This window comes from Anas acuta, chromosome 17 (assembly GCF_963932015.1).
Source record: "Anas acuta chromosome 17, bAnaAcu1.1, whole genome shotgun sequence".
Classification (NCBI taxonomy): Eukaryota; Metazoa; Chordata; class Aves; order Anseriformes; family Anatidae; genus Anas; species Anas acuta.
The window spans coordinates 10122934-10147267 of NC_088995.1; the positions used below are offsets into that span (position 1 = coordinate 10122934).

Genomic DNA, 24334 nt, shown 5'->3' on the forward strand with positions numbered 1-24334 from the left:
TACCATCACATCCCGTTCCAGGAATCACGCGTTACTTCCAACTTATACCTTGCAAAACGTTGCAAAACAAAACAAAACCAACTATTATTCTTTCAAATGAGGTTGAACTTCCTATGATTTAACAAAGATGTAATCATATCCGCAAAGATCCCAGAGTTCTTTACAAGCATCTTAAAAAGTAGAAATGAATCATTTCCTTATAAAACAATCAACTCGGTAATGCCGTGGTCTTGGAAATCACAGTGGAACCGTCAGACACAGGCATTCAAAAGAAAATAAAGCATTTAATGCAAAACCTTTTACCAAAATTTTTTACAGCAATTTTGTATAAACGGAGACTTCTCTTAAAACATAGAGCTGCTGATATAAATGTATTGGTTACAGAGGTAATTACAAAACTATCTCCGCAGCCCAATATAGGTAGGGATACTTCTGTCATCTGAAAACACCTAAGATGAGCCGAGAAGTACTGCTCAGGATCTAGTATACTACCTCTAACTGATGGTAACACACATCGTGGTTTTGAATTAAAAATTCCCAGGCTGATAGCTCTGTACCCCAGAAGGCCTTTTTTATTTTAAGCATCCTAATAATCTGTGGCTGTGCAAGGAACGTATCTGAGATGCCTGTGAGCTACACTACACGGTTTTCCCTAATAATGAGAGGATGATATTGGAGCAGAAAAAAATGCATTCCCCTGCAAGGAGCAGGCTTTGGGGATGGTGAATAAAACAAATGCTGCAATTTTGTTTCTGTTCCCACTCAATTGCTCCATGCTGACTTTTCTGGAACCGGAGGGCAGGTTTGAACTGGGGCATCCTGGCCCCTCTGGCTCCCCAGTGGCTCCAGCAAGGCCAGCTACTGGGAGGGGCAAGGGCTGCAGTTACACCAGGCTCCCTGTCCAGTCTTGCTGCTTCCCAGGCTGTTAGATGGGTGCAGACAGAGCTCAATCTGGAGTGAGCAAGGCCCTATGGAGATCAACAGCAGTGAGTCCACCCAGGAGGTGAGAGCGAAAGACAGAATTGGTCCTTGTTGAGAACAAGCAAAAGGCAGCTAGAAGGGAAGGGCAGGACAGGCTGGAGCCCTCTCCTCCCCTCCGCAAGGCGCTACAGCAGCACAGGCGCTTCCCCAGCACATTAATTCATTCATTCATTTGGCAGACTCGGCTTGTCTGGAAATGATTACCTGTAAAAGGAGCTCTTTCACCAATGTAGCTGTTCACTGAAGCAGTGTCCTGCAGGGCTGGGCTCTGCCTGGTCTGCTGCCAGCCAAGCAGAGAAAGGCTCCAGCTAATCCCAGCGGAGCTGGGCTGCCTGCTCCCCACTTAGCAAAACAACAACAAAAAGGCCTTCGAGGAAGATGCAGTTGGGGGAATGCAGCTCTGCAGAAGACAAAGCCACATTAACCACCCTTAACAAAGCAAGTTTTCTTCCCCAGTGGAAGGGCAGGCTGGTGCCTTCCCTCCCCAGGACAGATTGTCTTTCGGGCTCTTCAGGGACATGTGGGAGGCCGCCTCTTCTTTTTTGCTGCGCTGCTCCAGTGCTAGGCTCCCCACGCTGCTACCAGGAGCTGAAGTCCCCGAAGCCTGTACTCTTTTTCTCTTTCTTCGCAGCTGTGCTTGTTGAGGGCCCGTCATCTTCCACACTGCGCTTCCTGGAGCCAAAATGAAAACAACTCTCAGGGACTATTTACTGCTCAGTGGGACCAGGGCAGCTGGCTGCCTTTCCTCTCCCAGAAACAGCTATGCTGCAGCCAGCTCACCCCTTATAAATCAGAAAGAAGCACAAGCTCTGGGCTGGCATGGGACTGCAGGAGGGCTGGGACTGGTGGCTTTTCGTTCACCCAAGCAGAGGGCGAGTTTGTCAGTCTGTGGGGATGGTTCGGTCGGGCCTTGAACACTTCGAGGAATGTGCTCAAGACCCAGCAAGATCTCTAGGTCAGAGCTGAACATTTAACAGCTGCCTTTTTTTTTTTTTTTTTAAATAAAAAAGTACAGTCACTATGAAAGTTTGAGCCACATCTCACCTGCATTTGTGGCAGCAAAAGAATTTATGGGTAATTAGGTGTAAAGCAGCTGGGCAAGTTTGTGAGATCCTTCTGTTTCTCGAGCATGGCCTGATGCAGTTGCTGCTGCTATTCCCAGCCCCTCTTGAGCAAAGATTATAACCCCATGGAAGTGCTACGTGGCCAGGTCACATACTGGGGTTTTACTGTCAGATAACAGCAGTCGACAGAGAGAAGCCTGAGCCTGCCAAAGGGCTGCTATGGGCCAAACTCCCAGACTCAAGGCAGGCTGCAATGAGTGAAAGACTAGGAAAGAAAACTCTTTTTTATACAGCTTGACCCTTTCTGCAGAGCTGTTGCAGCTGCAAACTCTGCATGTGTTCTCTCTGTAAGTAACAGTGCAGTATGACAGCAGTTTTAAGCTGAACATGATATTTTAAGGGCCAAGCAGTATTTTGTAACTGAAATATTTAACTGACGTACACATGAAACCGTCCTACATGGACTGTCATATTTTTATTCTCACAGTTATGCAAGTGCCTTTACGTCACACAGGCACATACAAGCTGATTAAATAGTTGTCCAAATCTGTGTACACATAAATACATGCCTTTATGCAGCAGGCAGACAACAGCATTTTTGCAAATGCTTTTACAGAAGTCTGCTAAAACTCAAGTGGAAGGCATTTATTTTAATTTATCCAAAACTCATGCTAATCTTCTGCTGAGGCAGGATTCCGTGCTGTCCTTAGGAAAGCAAGAGATGCTGCCAATCCCAAGGGGTGTACAAAGGGTGTCTGGGAGAGGATGCTTTGGGACAAGTCTGTACAACCTGCCAGGCACCCTGGAGCTACTTGCCAGACACCCTGTGCTCCCACAGCAAGCCTGAGAACCTGCTCCCCTTTCTGGCCATTTCGGTTGTGCTGGTGCAACTGTTTGTGTGGCTGCACAGGGAAGCAGATCAGCAGATAGATATGTGTTTCAGGCACCCTTTGTGCAGGGTAGAAGCTGCTAAAAGAAAAAACATCCATGGGACAGAGGCCTTCAAAAATAGCTGCTGAAGGGGAAGAGGCCAGAGTAGAAAAATGGTGGAGGAAGCTGCAGTACAGTTCCTTCTCAAGGACTTCTGCATTGTGGAAATGTATTTATGGTTGTGAAGTCTGCACATGCTGTTAAAGACCATCTCAGACACGGTCAAGTGCAAAAACAAAAGCTCAGTTAACTTTTAGTCTTGCAAAACAAGAGAATTAGAGGGAACTCTGACTACTGCATTACAGTATCTTTGCAACCCCTGCTGGCACAAACCAAACATCTGGCCTATTCGAGAGTCTCAGCAGACAGCCCCAAGCCAAGCAACAATACTGGTGAGGGTCACCATCCAGCAGGAAAGGCAACTAAAACACTGAACGAAGATCAGTTGGGCAGGGAACTTACGCTGCAGCCATGTTAATGTATTTTCCAATCCCCTGACGGTAAGTTTTAGGAGCCTGGACCTCTTTCTTTGGTGGGATCACCTCAGCTTTTGTTTTGGCTGCTTCTTCTTCTTGCTGAGCCTTCTCTCTCTCTGCAGCAACCTGTGGGAAACAAAGAGTGCAATCTGTTGCAAGGAGCTAGTCCAGAGTAAGTAGGCAATGTCTACAGTTTTTTGAAACTCGAAAGCACTCTAAGACAGCAATCAGCACTGCCCTGATTACAGGGCTGGCTTTAGGAGCCAGACCTCAAGGGCCACTACAAACCGGCTGTCTGCAGCCATTAGAACAAAATTCCTCTCATCTCACCTGCAGCTACTGGCAGCTACTGTGGGTGTTTGGATAGGAAGCCATTGTAAGTGTGATTGATTGGGAGCTGTGCCAGACCCAGCTACAAAGACCTCTCTGCCGAAACAGCAGTGACAATCCTGGCACACGAGGCAGTGCTGAACGGCTGATGTTTAACCTCAGCCTGCACCCATATGGGCCAGGGCGCTCCCACATGCAGAGGGAGGCACAAAGAAAAGGCATGGGAGAAGTGTGGTCTCCACAAGGGACAAGCTGGGATAAAAACTGAAGTGACTAAGCTACAAAGTTCTCAAAAGCAGAGCTCTGGCCTAACAAACAAGATAACTCTATCCTCACCTGGGCATCCGCCTCTTCATACGGATCAACAAAAACGGTCGTTGACTGAATTCGTATTTCTTCCTGGAAGAAGTGAAGAACAACAACTGAATCTCTGATTAAGTCAAACCACCACCCCCGGGTTCTGCTTTCTGGGAAGCAGCAGCAGGGTGAACCACACTGCCATGCAGGGCCACACGTTCGCCGCCTCCTGGCACTGCACAGTTACCTTGGGGCGGTCTGTTTTTGGGTCACTTTCCACATTCTCCATAGCAGTCAGAGTCTCAAAGCCACCGACCACTCTAAAAGAGGAAAGACAATTTCCAGTTGTCACAATACACTTGAAATATTCTTGCTCCCCTACATCTAATATATCTAATTTCTGCCCATTACCAGATTTTTAAACCATTGTGGTCAGGGGAAGGGGGATCAGCAACCATATGAGGAAGACTTGAGATAATGCCATTCACTGTGGGCAGTAAGAATTTTTTCCTCAAATCTTGGATTTGAATTCAAAATTAAATGGAACTTGAAAAAGTCAAATATTCAGAAATAAAGCAAAGACAGTTGTCCAAAAACTGAGTAGCCTTTCTAGTGCACACAAACCAGCCAGATGGAAAAAGAGTGACTGTGGGCAGCTGTCTGTGCAAGAAAACACGAGCCCATTTCAAAATGGATTCAACTTGCTAACGTTACATGTATAAATTTGGAGCTCATTTGTTACTCCCATGAGCTTTGAAAAATAAACCAGACTGGGTCAAGAAAGCAAATGTTTTCATTAACTTCCGATTTTTTACTTGCAGCCATGAACTTGGTCAGGGCTCTGGGAAAGCAGCAGAGCATCAAGTCACAGCCACAAGAAAATTCTGGGACACTTTTCATTGCAGGTTTAATTTAGGAGAATGGTAGATCCCCAGCCTCTCATCCTTCAAGGCAACGTAGCTGAAGACTTGCTTCAAAACGTTTAAGAAAGGCCAAAGGCTTTTTGGTCTGTTATATGGCTTGCACTTAAAAAAAAAAAAAAAAAAAAAAAAAAAAAAAAAGCACAGAACAATGGGAAAGTTCCAGAAAAGGATATTTAGAAAAGATAAATGGGGTGACCCAGATAATTATAAGCCTGTCATCCTGGCATCTATCCCAGCAAAATAATGGAATGGCAGAGACAGGACATGATTAAGAAAGAAAGGAAATAAGTAACAGCAATCAACAAGGTTTTGTGGAAAACAGAGTCTGTCAAATCACCTTCTATCGTTGAGCCGACAGATGTGGCTAATAGGGATAACAGTGTCAGTGGAACAGACTTCTGGAAGGCGGCTGATATTTTGATTGAGAAACCAGAACGATATGAAGTGAACACAGCATACATTAAATAAAAAAACTGGCTGACAGGTGTCAAAATCTAATTTTAAATAGGAACCTCTGAGTCAGTATGTTTCCAAAGGGGTCCTGCTGGGATCCGATCTTGGTCCCAAGGTATTTAACACTTTTATCCACATCATCATCCCCAATTAAATTTGAAAAAGGCTATACTTAGAAGAGCAGTAAATAAAGACGAAGACAGGCCGCTGATGCTGAGAGATCCAGATCCCTTAGAAAGGCAGGCTGTAGCTGGACAACATCTGTTTTAACAGAGCCAAGCCACATGGCCAGGAACCAAAAATACAGCCCGTATTAATGTCTGTGGGACAATGAGAAGCAGCCACAACTCTGAGAAACACTGCTCCCTTAGCCGGAGGAGCTTAGGTCCAGGAGCTCTGCATCAATAGGGCACAAGGTGGCCACCAAGGAGCCCAGGTCTGCCCCTTACTGTAATTCACTGCAGCCACAAAACAGGGTAAAACAGATGCAAAAGAAGACCAAAAAGACAGACCCAGATACAGAAAAGAAAATGCTCCCAAGTTAGAGAAGATGCTGCTAAGCACTTGCCCTGAACCGAGCTGTCCTTGCAGACAGTTTGTTGCTGTTGCACCGTTCCCCTCTATTCCCCAGGGGTCTGTCAATACTCTGTAATCAAGCTGTGACTTTTAAGAGCAATTAAAAAACACTGATGCAGGCTAAAACAGACTCAATCACTGGGAACTGGAGGTAGTACACTGGGGGAATCTCCCCAGAGCCACACAGTGCTTGAAAACCCTGCATGAACTTCAGAAAGTTCCTAACAAAAACCCAATTTCAAATTCTTCCTCCAGGCCAATATCAGGTTTGCTTATAATATCAATGATTAACACACAGCCTAAGATACATTCACTGTATTCTAATTGTCCCTAAAGGAAACTTCTGATTTAATATTGGAGGATTTTCTAGCCAACAGCTCCATTCATTATCTGCTCGCATGTTTCCATTTAATTAGGTTCTGATAATTTGAAATAGCCAGATCAGCTATGCACTGACAACCTCAATTGAGTAAGCCCTTAGCCCATGGCTAGACCTCCCACGATATTAGCCCTAGTGCATTTTGGCGCTACTCACGAATCTTCATTCACTGTGCTAATTAAACATTAGCGGGAATATTTTGTTACTTGTACATTTTAAGAGCTGTGATAGACGTGGCATTCACAGGTCAGAAGCAAATTACCTAAATACTGTCTATTTTGAGATGATTATAAAGAGCTATGGGGGAAGAACAAAAAGTTGTTACCCTCAAGATGGTTTGGTAGCTTTTAGATCTAACTTTCAGGGCCAAAAATAATACAAGGAGAAATTGCTAGTTAGCACTTTTTGTAGGACCTGTGTTGTTTTAATACCTTCTATCATTTCTGCTGTTGGTGGCAAAGATTGCCTTGACGTAAAAGAATCGGCATGACTTGTAGCAAAGTTAAGACATCAGATAAACTCCACTTAAGACTGCAGACGTGTCCTGCAGAGAGGGAGAGAGGTGTTCCAGGGATGCGGCTCTCAGCAGAGTTTCCTTTCATCTGGAACATCACCAGTTAGGTAAATGTTTTGGCATTTGGAGCAGGGCATCTCTTTGGTGTCGCTGCCTTCTTCCCACGGTGATAAGATGACCCTTTCATGCCAGCTGATACAAAAAAGTCAGCTCTGGTTCTGCCAGCAGCTTTCCTTAGTTTCAAGTACCATTTCTAGCAAGGGTGCTCCTCACTCCCTGTCAGTGAGGAGTGATGACACCGTGTCCTTCTCGTGTCACTGTATGGGCCTGCAGAGAATATTCTCTTGTCTTAGCTTCTTTTCTCTAAAACAGGAAACTCATTTCTTTTACACCCGTCTTCTCTTCTCTAGCACTTTGCACAGAGTATTCCTATGCACATTACAGTTTCAGCACAGTGAGCTCTCAACATAACTTTTTGTCTTTAGATATTGTGATAATACTCAGCGGCCCCGGTGCTAACTTGGGAGCTCAGTAACAACGGGGAGAGAGAAGGGCAGAAACAAGTTTAACCTTTTCCACTGTTTCTGGCTCCATTCCTTTTACAAGGTGCCATGCATGCTTTGTCCTAAATGCAGCAGGCAAGTTCCTGTGAGGTTTAAACAGCCGTTGAGATGACAACCCGCAGTGGAAAGGGTGACACCTTCAAGACACCACTTACATTAGAACAACTGGTGAAACTGAAGCTTTGCTGTGTACTTCCAGTAGATGCTGAAATGGTGATCTCAACTATATATTTAGCTCAGCATCCCTGAGACAGCTTGTTGTATTTTTAGAGGAGCTTGATAAATGTTGCATTACATTTAAGCATGGGCGACAAGGCAGGTACATTTAGATTTTTTTCTGTTAGCATAGCAGTGAAAAGAAAAATTTTGTCCTTACTCATGTAATTCTGTTTTCTTGAAAAGTGAGCTAAGCTAGCACTTGAAATCTTTACATCTCAAATTTAAAGATGTTACTTAAAATCCGACTTCCTGTTATAGCTCTTTTATGCAAACTAGTAACCTCGTCTCAGATCACTGCCAAAGTCTTTGCATGAAGTGTAAGTGAAATATGTGGAGCAAGCTCTATGCATTTGCAATATGCCAGTGCAAGTCTCAGTGCTACATTAGTTAGTACTGCTCCCAGAGAAAACTGCAACTCCCTAACAGACCCACAAACATTCACACATGAACTTCCCAGTTCTCATATTTTTGTTTAGACGAATTACAGGAATTAAGCGTTATGAGTGCTGGGTATGGCCGCAGTCCAAGATGATAGAGCTTCCTGGTCAGAAGACGATACAAGAACAATGTCTGGACTTTTTCAAAAAAAAAAAAAGTTTGAAACTAGAAACAGAAAGCAGAAATAAATGTTGTTGTTTCGTAAATACATTCTACCCTCAAGCTTATTTTTATTAAAAAAAAAAAAAAAAGCACATGCATTTATATGCAGACAGAGGACAATATACACATGCACAAACACGTACACTCGCTCGGGACAAAGTGTTTTCTATGTATACACCCCATCTGAAACAGAGCAAGCAATTCAAACTTGTAACGAGGATGCAGTCAAAACATCTCAATTTCTCATAAGGGCTTAATATAAGAGGTGAGAGACAGCAACAAAGGGCAGCAAAAAAAATAAAGCAACTTGGAAAAAAGCACTTTGAAACTAGACTCAACAGAAGAACCTGGCACGTAAGGATTTCTCTGCTTTGGCACGGGTTCCTTTCCAGGGGTCATACAACTGTCTTGACAAGCGGCGCCAGCCCTCGTGCAGCTTGGACAGCCCAGCCCTCGCGTGCTGCAGGCGGTCACACCACGGCTCCCTCCTGCTTTTACTTCCCCACCTCGCTCCTGCCCTGCTGCCTGGGAGCAGCCTCTGCAGAGCAGAATTAGGTCAGGCCCCCTGCACAGATTCGACAATGCAATCAGCTCTTCCTCCTTGTCACACAATTTCTCTGTTCCTCGGATGGACTAAAGCAGAAGAGCAACAAAAATGTGTTTCCCAGCTTAGAAACCATTGGGGTTCGTGGATTCAAATCACGCAGGGAATGTTACAAATGGGAACAGGTCCTGTGCATTATTTCCCATACCTGGGTAACTGAGTAATGCACTGTAGCAGTTTTACCCAGCTCTCACTTTGAAGGACAACAGTTGCCTTAATCGCTCCATTCTGCAGGATTGCAGTAGGGAGCATTAAACAGCCTAAGGCATATTTAATAGAGTAATGCTAATCCAAGGGAAGAAATCTGTCTACCACAAAAGTATCTGGCAAAGGGAGAAAGGAAGGAAAGAGAAGCCTAAGCTGAGTGAATGTCAGCTACTAACCAGTACCTCACATTTAACTAAGCCTGAAGTTTCCCAAACCATCTCATTCAGATTTCCAGGAACACCAGAACTGAAGAATGAGTGGCAGAAATCTCAAGAGACCATTAAAAGATCTGCGTAAGCAGATACATGCAGCTGTGTATACAGGGAAAAACTGTCCTCCAGATGCTCATCTCTGCTGAGGAGACTCCTCAGTCTCCACATCCTTTTCTCAGACCTTAACGAAACAGGTGGTACTCTGATAAACTTAGAGAAACGTTGCACAGATCATTTCCAGCTTTGTCGTTCTGACCGTGAGACTTCTTTCTGCTCCCTCTCTTGCCCTTCTTAATCACATCGCATACCTGCAGCCTGCCCTCACTTTCAAGGCCACCATGTCCTGCTTGTCCTAAATCTCACCTACAACTCAGTGAGCAAGTATTGCTCTCCTCCTAATGATCAGAACAGCTCCATCACCTTCCACTAGCATTCCAAACCGGGACTTTTTTGTGGCTCCTTTTAGCCTTGGAATGGATTCCCTGAAACAGTCCACAAAGCCATTTCATTTTCCCTGGGGCTTTCTTTTTCCTTGGTGTGAAAAAAGTGCAAACTTTTGCTGAAAGGTAGCTGACGGGGTCACTGTTGTAACTGCCCTGCACCTCTAAGCACTCTCTTTTCTACTTACACAGTCAGCTCTCTGGCACAGAGATTATATTTCTATTCCTACTTATGAAGGGCCAAATGGACTAGGTCTCTGAGCCACTGGAGTTATGAGCCATTGCAGTAATAGAAAATAAAATAACACAGATGGGATGTGCTTGCATCTAAATTTCATAAAGCATTCCAGACAAGCACGTAAGCCTATAGTGGTGTTTTGGCAGTAATGCCCTTGTAGCTCATGCAGCTCACGGAACAGTCCAATTCCCAGTAGCAGCATGGGTAAGGGGGAGCTCAACCCCAGCAGCACAGAGCAGCAGCAGACAGGACCTTCCCCTTGCAGCAGTCACCTGAAAGTGTTTATCACCTGCATTACGCAGAGCTAACTCCAGTCTGTTGGTTTACATTATTTGAGTTTCTAAATTAACCCCCTTACCAGCCAGCTAGAAGCAAACAAAAGCCACCAGTTAGTTTTCAAGTTAATTACAGCATTCTCTAAGTCAGGAGAAATGGTAATTACTAGAAATGATAATTACTAAGTTAATCTAGGCAGCTCTGCGGGAGCAGGAAATCCACGCAGTCTGCAGCACACCTCCCAAGGAAGGCTTTCTTCTTTCGCTCTCTGCCTTTGTTTTTGCTCCCCATCCATGCCAAATTATCTCGTTTCGTTTCGGTAACATCTGTCCTCATTACTGCCATGGTGGGCAGCACAACCATGACAAGATGCTCTCCCTATCCTCCAGCTTTAGCCTTCTCCCGAGACTTGGAGATCCCTGTGCACAAAGCCAGCCACGTGCCACCACACAGAAGCCCACTGCCTGCAGCTGGCATGTTTTTCAAACACACTTAACAGCCAAACACACAACTCTTAATAGCTGCTAATATGCAAAAACTGTGCTTCGAACCAGTGGGGGCATGAACAAAATGCAGCTCTCAAGAGAAGGAACCTGTCAATGCTCCATCCCGCACAGGACCACAAAAAAAAAGGGTGGGGAATGGTTGTGCTTTTTCTGTTCTCAGAGGTACGAAACGCCTGCTGAAAAGTTCTGTACAAATTACAAACAGGTCAAATTCTATTCTCAAAGATATATACATGACACTTATTAACATGAACTGGAGCTGTACAGAGATAGTTGAAGGCACAATTGAGCTCAGAGTATTTAGGTTTTTATATTAATTGAAATAAATAATCCTGAAATCTATGCAAAAGTCACAGCAGGCCAGTAAACATCCAGTTGAGCCAACCCAATTTAACATTGATGGAAACAAAGAAATTTGATTTCATGAGTTCATTCTATTCTTAACCCTAGATATTATATCCAGATATGCTTTCCGGATATTATTGTCCTTTAGAGTCCAAGATCAGATACAGTCACCAAATCCTGGAAACACCCAGGATCTAAAATAGCAGGAGTTTCACTAGCGAGAGAATGTCTCGAATCTTTTGGCTTTTATGGCTTCTAAAAACAAATACAGATAAGAATAGCTGAAGGAATTTGATTACAGAATACAGACCTAAAGAGCTTCATACATCAGGCTTTTGTATTAAATTTGTAGGCAAATCCAATTATTCAAGTATTCAATTTGTAGATATGGGGGAGAATGGAATGCATCTATCCCGGCATCTCTGACATTCTTTGAATTAACTGTCCTCTACATGCAAGAGAGCCCAGAGTAAAATTCACCTGCCCAGTATTCAGATGAAGATGCCACTCAGTTGTTATGCAGGCAGCCAAACATGAATCTAAATCAACATTTTATTGTAAAGGTTATTCTTAGCTGAAATACAAAGGAAATTTGCCGTGCTCTGAAAGCAGCATTACTTCCTTACTCTGGCAACCAAATTCAGATTTCTATAGCAGCAAGCACAAATCAGCGATGAAGAGAGTCTTTGCTAAAATTACCACTGCGTAAATCTCTGCTATATATTTACCCAGTTACCCATACTGAAGTAATTCCTCTCTAATGTACAATGTACAGCATGAAACATTTTAAGCTATTTTGCTCACAAGGTACTCAAGATGTTATGCTTGCTGCAAAGGCTTCTTGCAGCACGTTCCCTGCGCTGCAGTGAGCTCAGCCACTCTCCAAATTCTTTTGGGGTGAATTACGGTAAAACTGGAGCACACTGAGAGAGCACAGTGAAGACACCGGAGGACTACATGGTATGCTCACAGAAGCCGGGTTGCTTCTTCAATCCAAAAGTGAAGAACAGTCAAATTTTCAGCTGAGCTGTCCTAACCCAAATACTGCCTGATGAGGTGGCAAGCTCAGGTTAACAGCATTACCATATTAGATTTAATGGGATTTTTGCAAGGAGGACTCACATTGTAGCTTACATGAAATAGTCTTAAGATATAGGTAATGTAATTCCTCCACAAATATACTCGCTCTCAGCTTTCAGTATTAGAACTTGCTTTATTTATCTGTTTTTACCAAATGACAAAAAACTTGAATTTTTCCTAGGATAAAGTAATATATTTCAAAGAGTGTAATTACTGCAGAATCAGTATCAGAACTAATGATACTAATGTAATTGTTTAAAATGAAGCCAGCTTCTGTCTCAAGAACTTGCAGGCAGAGAAGATGGATTAAATGTATCACTTTCATTATACAGTAATAATGCATAATATCCAAAGCAATCAACACATGTATTTACTTTCAATTGCTGCCCTTCAAACAGAGAAAACTAGGAAAAGAATAAAACCCAAATCTTCATTTTTAAAAAGACTGTAAAATTCTCAGGAACTACCAGTGAAGCAGGCTAGTAAAATTCCCCTTCCTGCCTTTTGCAGCAAGCCATTTGTTAGAATAGCTATGTGTGACCTAGGATATACCATGTATCTGTACAATTGCCTCTCTACAATATAAGTATTTTGTAATATGTTCTGTAATAAATACCTTCATCTTTATCATGTGATGGCTTGACTGGAAAAGACACCTTCAAAAAGAAAGAAGCTCCCTTGCTGTCTTGGCATGGACAATATCTTATATGCGTATGCATGTACATATACACCCATGGACATAGATTTTATACCAATAATAATCGTCAGAAATAAAGGAAGAATAGAATGAAAAAGAATAAGAAGAGTCAGAAGATGTAATGTATGCAGAAGCACTATGTTCTATACCATGATGAAGAGCAGCCTAATGACTAATCTGCTGGTTGACAGCTCCTAAGAGGATGAAAGCAATGTTGAAGAGGTAATCTCTTGTGTCCTGGCAATTAGCGTGCACAAATACTAACACGGTTGGTTATCGGATGATGATTACTTTGTTCTTGACTCCCTGGACAACCACCAAACAAAGGGAAATAAGGCAATTTACAGTGATGGAAAGAGTTAAAGAACAAAACCAAAACCCAAAACAAAACCCCCCCAAAAACACAGCAAAATCTGATGACTGGCACTGAAGAGATGTTGGCCACCTACTCATTACCAAGAGAACTGGATTATGAGCTAGGATGTTGCTCCAGCTCAATTTCAAAAATCAACAGCTTCTCTCTAGGTTTAGACACACTGGAGAGTACATGTGCTTCTCACGATGTGTTTCACATACCTTCCAAACACTGTATGCTTCTTGTCCAGATATGCACAAGAGCGGAATGTGATAAAGCTGGAAGGAATAAAGACATAAGGGTTAGAATATTATCTAATTGAAACTCAGCAGTAGCAAGCTATGCTTAAAACCAGAAAATGTATGTAACAGCCCTCTGCAAAGAGACAGATTTCTCTCAGCTGGCCAAATACCCTTTAACTTCTCTGTTTTGTGGGTTTTGTCTTGGATTTGTGGAGTTTGGACTTCTCATTTTTATGCCTTACTAACATTCCCAAACAGTACTCCAAACATGGTGGTTTGCACCATGTCCAAAAATAATCAGAGCCTCTGCCTCCTTGGCCAGGCAGGCTTTGGAAAGCTTACTGCAGGACAGTGATACATGGTTCTTGCTTGAGGAGGACATTTCTTGTGCCTGACTGGGAGCTTGTATCCAGCAAATGTAGTTATATAACACAACAACCCTCTGCCAGTGTAAACTTTTATCTTTTTGGATATCTACTATTTGCATTTATATATTTTTTCCATTAAATTGAACCATCTATGATCCATCTCTCCTCTGGAGAGAGAAAATTTGTGGTTTGTTACAAACATGGCAGAAGAACACTTGAAAGCGTCAGAAGCAATGAAAACCTGCGCAACTTGGATTCTTAGTTGTGTGTGTGTGTGTTATTTTTAAATTTAAACACAGGAACTGAAATAAAAAATCCAAAGTAATCTTTACTACTAAAGCTTTTCTCTAAAGCTTAATGCTTCTTTGGAAGACCTGGACTAGAAGCGTATGAGACAGAGGTTTCCACTCTGTGGTCTGCAGACCATGATGGCCCACGTTGGCTGGACATGCAGTACTGGCTCTCCTCCCTGTCTCCATCTGTTACACTACATTTGAGACGGCTAAAAATATATAAACATTCCAAAAGCACTTTTCCATATAAGCCACTGCCTCAGGAAGTTATATGATTGCAAATAGGAGGGGCTGCAATCTACTAGTCAATCTATTAAAACGTAGCTTGCCCTAGGAAAGCTTTGAGACGCTGTAAATGCACACTCCCACACAGGGCATACATTACAACTTAGCCTTGTGCATGGATTCTTTGCACCACTTTCTTCTTAGATATCCAAATATGTAGATTAGCAGGTGGTCACTTAAGATAGCATATAGTAATAGATACAGACAGTAACAAAAAAAAAAATCTGAGCAGAGGCAAATATTTTGAGAAAGCTCCTCAACCATCACTGCAGTCAAAATAAAATGAAGGACAATGGAATAAATACAACTCAGGGTCATCCAGGGAGAGAAGTCCTCAGCATTACTTGAGCAACCCTTTACACAGGGAACCCAGCTCACTCTGCATTGCAGTGACCACCACCTACGGGGAGAGCACCAGTTCTTAAGGTCACAACAGTTGCCCAAAGTCTCTAAACACTGCCTAGGACATTTTAAATATACGGGCAGCTGGAGTCTCTCAAGGACTTCACGTGTAAAGGAATTTCATATTTCATTTGCAAATTTTAGGGAAGCATTTACAGCAGCAGATGATGTGACTCAATATGGCACATCACTCATGAACTGTCTGTGACTCGTTTCTTGAATTCCTTCCCCACCCCCCTTTTTTTAAAGCCTCTACTCTTCCCTAATTTAGCACCTGAGTGCTGGCAGTAACATTCAAATCCAAAATAAGCTCTACAGCAACTCAGTCCTGCAAACTGCCCGACACGTGCTTAGCCTTAAGCACGTGAGTAAGCCTATTAAACACCTCGAGACAAGCACTTGTGTTTAATTAAATTTAACCACGCTGTTGCACAGCTTACCAGCCATAATAATACAAAGCATCATGAAGACCAACACCAAGAATCCCCTCCCTTGCTATCCAGTCCCAGCACATAGCATTGTACACACACACACACACACACAGAGTCTCCCGGGGTTCCCAATAAAGGTACAAGTTTTTTCTTTGCAGTACCTAGACAGCAACCAAGACATAGATGGCTCAAAGTGACACCAAGCATTTTCAGAAGTCTGCTGGCAAACATCCGTATTTATATTAGATATAAAATAGGTTATTACAACTTTGATATTTTAAATTTAATTTGTTTTTCTTTCTCCTTCCTTACATAATTCATTTTTTTCCACATTTTAGTCCTTATTCTGCTTTGCACACTGAAAACCAAGTAATTTTCTATCTCAGATCTTTCACTCTGTCATGCTTGTGTTCTATAAGTTTGTAGAAATCAGAACTGTTCTTACGTATTTAAAAGCAGGCTACTAAAAAGAAGCAATGTTTCTAAGGATTATGGTATGTATTTTATTTCATTAAGTACTCAATAAAAGTTCAATATGGGACTAAATTTAAACAGAGTGCTGAGGTACAATGATTTCACAGGGATAAGAGTGGGGTTACATGAGAAAAAATGGAAACTACAAACCATAAAATAGAAAAGATAAATTAACGATATAATAAACCTACAAGTCTTCTCGACATGCCTCATGGTGCTCTTAGATTGGGTAACAGCAGCTGTAGCAACGCTGTTTTCAATATGCAGCACTTGACAGAATATTTCACTTGACTGAGCTTTAAAGAGTAGCTCATAAAATGTCATTTATTTTCTTAACGGAGCAAGACACAATGTCTAGAGGGAAACAATAAAATACAAAGAGCAAGCGACTACTTACAACTGTGATTTGTTTGTGTTAGGTCCTGAATTGGCCATACTAAGAACACCACGTCCTGTATGGGACAAGTTGGGCTTGAATTCATCTTTAAAAGGTTTTCCCCAGTAAGATTCTCCACCTGAAAGAAGAAAAGACGATAGAAATGATTGCTTTCATTAGCTTCCCACTGCATTCTATAGCAGACACTGACATTAAATTCAAGGTTTCTGGGACTTCTGATTGCTATGTATATAATGTATTCTTACCTCATCCCTACCACTAGGCTAGTATCTGAGCATGCCCTTGAAATCAGATGTTTGTAACCGTCAATACAATTCTGTGCCCCCACACCACTATCAACTGCAACAGATGAGACTGTTTATCAACAGCATTATATATCGTGTGCCAAAGAACTGTCAAGGATTTATTTTTTTACTGCTGGTCCACCACAATTTTTCTTTTTTGAGACATTAAATCTTTAAAAGTGGCTTCCTCACAAAACAGAGCAAAGAATTACTAGTTTAATTGCGCTCTGGATATAGCATTGCTTCCAAAAATAAAATATCAAGGAGATGAAATATGTTCACAGAATCCACAAAGAATAGGGACAATAAGCTCAAAAGCTTATTCCTGGCCAGCCAATGAAGAATGACAATATATATTCCTCCAAACAAGAAAACAAAGCTTAGATATTTTGGACTAGACACCTGGATGATGTAAACACATAAATATAATGAAGTCAAAAGGATGATAAAACTTTGCACCAGTCACAGACACGGCTCTCCAAGACTGATTTCTTTTCTGTGTCTATGGATAGAAGGAGGGTCTGTGAGACCTCTCTTCCTGGCTGTCATTTTTACATTATTTATGACAGATCTGACATTTTCATTTGCACTTTCCTCCAGGATCATTCTTAATAAGAAAAATGAAGGCTGAAATGAGTCATAGTTTTACAGTCAAAACCATAATGTTGTTTGACAAACCATGAAAAATATTTCACCTTAGGATAGTATTAAAAATAAAACAAACAAAACTATCCAGACAGGCAGCAAGACTGGTCCATCTGCAGAACTGGCTGGAGAATCCTCTAGAGTAACTGTATCACTTGCAAAGCAGGAGGTCAGTAAAGGATCTGCAATGCTCGCCAGCTATTTGCATATGTAATACAGAAAAGCAATTTGATGATATAGCTGCACAGGCAAGCTGCAAATAAAGCTGAGAAGAGTAAAACTGGCTCCTACTGAAAATTGTATGCAGAAAATCACAAGTGTGCGTCAAATGAAAATAGAGTTTCAGATAATAGCATGAAAACAAAGAATTGCAGGTGGACAGTTGCAAGTGCAAGAGGAACTAAGTAAGCGAGAAATTTTGGAAGAAACTGACCCACTTAAAAACCCAATTAATCATGTTCAAAAGACTTATTAATAGAGTTGCATGTTGCCTGCTCTGCAACTTGACAAGAGGCAGCAAAAAGAGACAAACCCTGTAGGGGTTTTCGGTAATCAAGAGTAAAGGAGAAGTGATTACTTCAGCAAATCTTTTGGCTGTTAAATATTTTAAGATGAGCTAAATCACATCAGCTGATTCTGTATGACAACCTCTTCCAACAGTGGGTGAAAGGGATGTGGTACAGCTGCAGTCTGCTCCATTGCCTTGAAGATGAATCCAAACACCAGCTATTCTAGCCAAATCCAAAGTGTTCAACCTATAACAAAATGTTTTACCAGAAGCCAAAAATTTTCTTTGCTAATGAATCTCCTTGTGTGTTCTTTGCTCCAAGAGGTTTACTCGTGTAGCGCCTGTTACCTGCCTTGTTCAGAAAAGCCACGTTCTGGTAGGTTGCAAATAAACAAGTCGGGATCAGAATGTAGCGGGGCTCCAGGTGCTGCCTGAAACCAGAAACACACCTGCAGAGCCTGCAGGCCCCCATTAGCAGCACCACACTCTGTGTGCTATTTCTCTCTCCCTGTTTGCCTTTTGCAAATTCAGCCTTCCCTTTTGAGGCAGCTGGACATGGACTGGAAGATGTTCTCCCTTCCCACCCTCATTGCTTTGGGCCCTGCACTCCTCTCCTCCACCCCAGACAGAGCTCATGCACCTCAGTAACCAGCTGCAGTCACATTTCCCTTTGAGAAATATGTAATATTGCTTCAAAGATCTTTTGAAGGAACTCCTCATTATTTGCAAAGCAGATGCACTCACTATCACTCCTAACCCAGAGGACTGTTTGTTGCCTAGAAATTTTCAGATAACATGCAAACATAAGCACGGCCAATTGCGATGGTACACAGCAGCAAGTGGCCAAACCCTCGAGTCTGCTACACCCTTTGACGGCTTTCAGCAGATGCTCGAATTACAGCCTTGTCAAGCTGTTCAAAGAGGGTGGACTCACCCCTGCAGCCTTTGCTGTAAGAAAAATAATTCAAAAGGCAAGAGAAAACCAGCGAGTGACAGAGAGACTCTGGCACAACAAGCAACCAGACCTGAGCACTTGCAGACAGGAGCAATGAGCCATGATCTTTAGGTTTTGGAAGTTATTTTTGTATGATTTCACTCCGGCTCATACACCGAGGGTCAGAATTAATCTCGTATATTTGATGGCTAACTTTGGTTCACTCCAGTACTCTTGGAAATAAGTGCTAACGTTTTAGTAGATAGTTACAGCATCAGATCCAGTCCCTCCCTCCCTCCCTGTCTGCCATACAGCTGTTTCCAAGGCTAATTCTGTCTGCCCGAGAGCTGCAGGCAAGAGCAGAGAATGGCCTGTGCAGCATCCGCCCAAAAGGCCAGACGTCCTGGAAAGGACATAGCTGAAGTGCCTGCGGAGGCCTGGCAGCACGGCTGGCGAGGGGAGGTGGAGACACAGCACAGAGTGAGCCAGCAATACAGGAAAGATTTTTATTTTTAAAGAATGACAACAAAAAAGTGTTCCCTTTAAATTAAAAATAGCCAGAATGTGCTGTTTGTCAAACTCCTGCTAACCTCTGGAATTGTTCCAAGCTTCAAGTATCTGCTTGAAGCGGGCCCAGACGTAGCAAGCTAGAAGATAATGAGTTAAAAGCATATATATTTTTAATTACTGAAAACCAGAATCGCTTTCTCTCTGAAGATTAAGTACAAATTCCTCATTAGTCTACTGGCATGGCAGCATAGTGCCTAATGTTCAGCCACTGGGGTCTGGAGCAGGAACTTTAGACTCTTGCATTTTGCTTTCTACCGAAGAGCTCAGTGTAAACTTGGGAAAACAGCTCCCAGGCTCCAAACCTACTACTAATAAGTATGAGGCACTCCAAAGTATCTTACAGCTTTTACTGCATTTATGCTCAACACGGCTGGGAGGTGTGGATGTGCCATCTTCCTCGCTGTCTGAATGCAGAGTGGATGCAGGCAGACACGGGAGGCGGTGGAACCATCACACTGTCTAGCCTGAGCCCTCTCATGTTACACTCCCTGCATATTCCATACAGAGAGGAGGCTCCTCCTTTATTCCCCAAATCTTCCTCTGAGAGAGAGCACGGATCACCACTGACTATATATGGAGTCACGATGATGCAAAAAACTCACCCCAAAGCTGGCTTCCCAGCTTGTGGGCAAAGCCTATGGAAAACAAAAATCGTGTCTGGGAGTTTGATTCACAGCAGGCACCACTGCCTGCCACTCACCTTCCTCTTGGTTTACTCCCAGATAAGATTATTTTCTGTCACAGTGGAACTGTGTGCCTACTGGACCTGAAATGTTTTTGAGATGCTATTACAAGAAGTGCTGTTAAATATTCTGGGGGCTTCTTTACTAAAATCAAGGGGATTTTACATGGGAACAGACACATACCACACAGGTTCTGCTTGCTGGACTGAGGATGGAGTGCAGAATGGATAGGGATTGATAACTCTGTACATGTTTTGCATAAAGCTGGAAATGGATTTGGGATTAGCTACCACAATAGACTAGCCTTCTTCTAACAGCAGCGTGTATCCTGCACTGTGATTGCACCCTGAAGCATGATTCAGCCTCATATCTGCAACTCGTGCTGATAGTGAAAAACTGAATAGATACCAACCGACACCTGGAGCAATCACGCATTAGCAGCTATGAGGAAAAAAAACACACACATTTTCAGATTGCATTTTGAACTAAAACCAAATTTGACAGTCTTTCTTCTTTCTAAATTTTCCCCCCCCCTCAATAAGTAAGTTTTTTTTGTGAATTTACAGAAGTTGTACAACTTTCTTGCAAAGAGCTGAGAGATGCACCTAAAGCTTCAGAAATGTAACATTCCAAAAGCCAGGTGTGGGCTGGGAATAATCATTCATGACAGTTGTGATTTTAAATAAATCCTTCCTTTTTCTGGCATAAAAATTGCTAAGCAGTGGTAAGGAAGTGGGAGGGCTCTGATTCACAAAAATGATGGCTTACTTTCTGTAATTTTCTTCTTGTCATTTGGAACAACGAGGTACATAATAACATCTGACACTTCTATAGAGCTTTCCAAGTGAGATTCTTGAATCATTTTGCAAATATGAAAGCCTTAGCTCATCCAGTAAGTACTTCTCTCCTTTCAGATAAGAGGACACAGTACTTTTAACCCACATAGCAGAGGCTGGATTTTCCGAGGGGCTGCTAGATAAAAAGGTCTTGCTCTTGCCCTTTCACCAAACTTCAATCCTGCCACAAAACTGGCCACATTTTAGGAGCTTTCCTTGCTAGGAAATCTCACTGCGGAACTGACCGAGTTTGTCCACAGTGCTCTGTCTCTCTGCTACTGAAGGTTCAGAGGAGGGGGGGAAAGAAAGTGCTTTGCTTTACGCCAACCAAAATGGAATGTCCACCTACCAGTGGTACTTTATCTTGGACTTTTCAGGTATTAGATGCCTCCATTGTGCCTTCTTGCATTCAAAAACTGACAGAAGCACACTCAAACCAATTTATTATTCCAACATGATGCAAGCAAGAGTAGCTGAAAAATGCCTGTGCTGCTTTAAAAATGTAATGCCCTGCATATAGTTTTCTTTTTTAATTTTTTTTTTCCTACAAAGGGTTCAGGATATTAAACCTGTTTTTCCTACATGCAAATTTTCTTCTATTATTTGGAACCCTGAAAATACAGAGCAGCTGTTCCACTTGCACTACCATGAGCTAGACAGAATTACTCACCATGTTCAACCACTTAGTTGTTATGAACAGCAGGAAAAGAGATACATCACAAATGTAAAATTCATTTTCAAATAATTAATCATTACAAAGAATGACCATGACTCAGCTTATTGCTCTGAATACTGCCTCTATGGGTGGTTATTTTGTTAAAGAAACGAAATAAGCTGCTGCAGCACAATAAGATTTCTCCCAGTAGTCTTATGAAACATGAAGTTGATGGCTGCAGAAAATTAGTTTGGCCCTCTAAATTGGTATCAAACCTACAGGACAGTATATCTGACTGCTTTGGCAATGCAGTTCTGCCAGCTAAGCTAAGCTAAAGCTCTATTTCCTCACTCTTTTCCTAGCATGGTATCTCATTTTTTATATGTCATAATCCACGTTTCTTCCTTCCTCCTGTCCCAAGGTTAACTACTGAGTTCCAGTAGTCAGTTGTCCTTCACACACAAGCTAGGTCTTAGTTACTTTTAAGACAGTTTAACAAGAGACTGAAGAAGGACACATCACACTGCTGCATTAAAAAAAAAAAAAAAGAAAAGAAAAAAGAAAAAAAGAAATAAGGTTCAGTGCTGCTTACAGACAGAACTGTTCAGCTGGAGGAGCTGTGGAAGCAGACAGTCAGTGACACCCCTCCCAGCTGGGCATTTTACATCTGTGAAATGCTTCCAAATCTAGGTGAGCTGAGCACACAGTTGCCCTCTGTGTACGTATGACATGTAACCTTCAGTCATGCCCAAACCCACCCCAAAGCTGAGCAGTCCTGGGTTTAGTTAGTAACAGAGTGGGTGATCATCTAAGCGTTGGGGTGTTGCAACCATAAACCTGACACCTGTTGCTGAACATGGGATGAATGTCAGATGACTGAAACCAAATGGTGGGGTGTTTTTTGAATAAGTCTGTTCTAGCTCGTGAGTTGATGACAAGGGCTAAGTAAATAAACATAACAAAACAAAAATATATACAGGCTTAATGCACTTTCCATGCATCAGCATAGAGAAAGTGTTTTGCTTTTTTTTTTTTTTTTTTATTTTTATTTTAGCCACTAAATTTAAGATAAAGCAGAAAGAAACAAAGGACATTCCTTTTGTCTCCAGTCTTTAAGAGTCTATAAAAGGCTCCAACAGAAACAATTCTGGTAGTTTAAAATAAAGGAGTTTAAAGGGTAACCCTGAATAGTCTTCACTAACACCAGCTGAAACATCTGAGCAGAAAGCCCTGTTCTAGTCATATACACCCCTGATATTACAGAAGTCAAATTGTTTACTCTCCCAATAAGCCTCTAAAGACCATTAAATCTCTATGGACTTCTTAGCTTTCAAGATTCAGCTTTTCACTGAGAAGTGGTGTATCAAGAAAACACAAATTGCTTCTAGCTACCAGATGAAATCAAAATGGGAATTTATATTACAAATGAAATGCAAGACTCAAATGAAAAAGGTACAGATCACTGAAACCCAGTGCTTCACTCCGAAATTTTCCTGACACAAGTTCTTGTGATTGCATTAATGTTACACAAACTAATGAACCAAAAGTTTTGCATCTTGGGAGCCTGGGAGAGCATCTCTGCTTTTTCCATGTTTCTATACTGCTGCCTAGCCACACTTTCCTCCAGCTGCACTGTGGAGAGAATGAGAAGCCAGAAGGGCTTTGGTAGCTTGAAATACACATGAAATTTCTGCCTTTTACAGAACTCTGAGAAGAACTACAGAGTAAAACACATTCTTAAACTTACGGGAAATCTATCTGATCTTGTTGATCAGAGATTCCACAAAGCTAAATGAAACGTAAAACCACATCACACAACTGGAGATGTTACAATTAGATCCCAGCACCAAAGACTGGCTAAATTATGCAAACACAATCTCTGTGAAATTATGCTGGCTGGTAGATGCCTCACAGCCAAGTGTGCAGGATCTGTCAGGTAATCAGAAGCACAGACTACTTGCACTATGTGAACCCTCTAAGCTTCATTTAGTAAGTATTAATCACACAGGCATGGGAGTTCAAGAGAAGTCCAGTAGCTTACAAAACTGCCATTTGCAATATTTTTCTTGGGATACTATTATTAGCACATTAGATAAGTGATTATTTTAAACTCAGCTATGTTCAAAACAGTAAAACCATTTTGTGACCAGAATCTGAATATCTGCAAGTGCCATTCTTATTTGGGTGCAAACTGTCCATTTTATTGGAACTTTAACAGCCCTCACAGTTGTTTGCAAGATACCTTGTCTACAATATATTCATATTTAATTAAGAATGGCAAGGAGGAAAACAAGATGGAAAAGACTAGACATCATTATGCTCTTTTTAAAAAAAAAATAAAAGAATATACACAGGAGTTTTTTCTCCAATGGTCTTATTTGCATTTTACTTCCTACTTCCTCTGTCAGGAGAGTCTTGACCTTCACTACAGCTGCACTGCCAGTCCTCTGCCAACTGCTAATTGTGCTGTCTTACACTACTTTTACCATTTGCATTTACAGAGACAAGAATGACACCAGCAAGTTAATTTTCATTTCACAGCGAGATCTGAACTCCACCCTACAAAAGTCTGAAAGTTGTCTGAGTCAACCCATTAAATTTCTCCAGTCTCCTGACACCTTTCTCATTTTAAACAACGTTCCTTATTATGTCTCTTGGCATTTGAACCAAAACTTCCCTTCTAACAAAATAAAATTGTATTTCTTTTATCAGTCCACACATATACGGGAATAAGTCTTGTTAACAGGCTTTTGCCATCAAAATCAGAACATTTAACTAGTCTGTCTTAGAGTATGCAACTGCTGAGGAACATGCAGAAGAAAAGGTGTTGGGCAACTCACACTAATATTATTTACAAAGTAAACAGTGCTAAAGTATTTAACAATTACAAAGGCATCTTTTTTTGGATGGTCTGTGAGCACACAGAGAATACAGTGCTTGTGTATACAAGTGACGCATGTATGAACTGGAATAAAAATGCACAGAACTCCACAAGACCAGACAAGGAGCTGTGGAGGCTGGTGACACCTACAAGTGGGTAGATAAAAGGTACAAGTGGATAA

At 41.9% G+C, this 24334-nt stretch overlaps 1 protein-coding gene across 3 annotated transcripts in view; it reads right to left on the minus strand.

The window, feature by feature from the left end:
• Positions 1-264: 264 nt before the first annotated feature.
• PPIL2 (peptidylprolyl isomerase like 2) overlaps positions 265-24334 on the minus strand; it is a 72476-nt gene continuing 48406 nt past the window's right edge. For all 3 annotated transcript variants that reach the window (XM_068654271.1, XM_068654274.1, XM_068654272.1), the window contains 6 exons: positions 16158-16275; positions 13487-13543; positions 4326-4398; positions 4118-4180; positions 3438-3577; positions 265-1653 (listed from right to left, as the gene is read on the minus strand). In XM_068654271.1, the coding sequence (XP_068510372.1) occupies positions 1560-1653; positions 3438-3577; positions 4118-4180; positions 4326-4398; positions 13487-13543; positions 16158-16275 (545 nt within the window). In that variant the 3' untranslated portion in view covers positions 265-1559. The remainder of the gene's footprint in view (positions 1654-3437; positions 3578-4117; positions 4181-4325; positions 4399-13486; positions 13544-16157; positions 16276-24334) is intronic.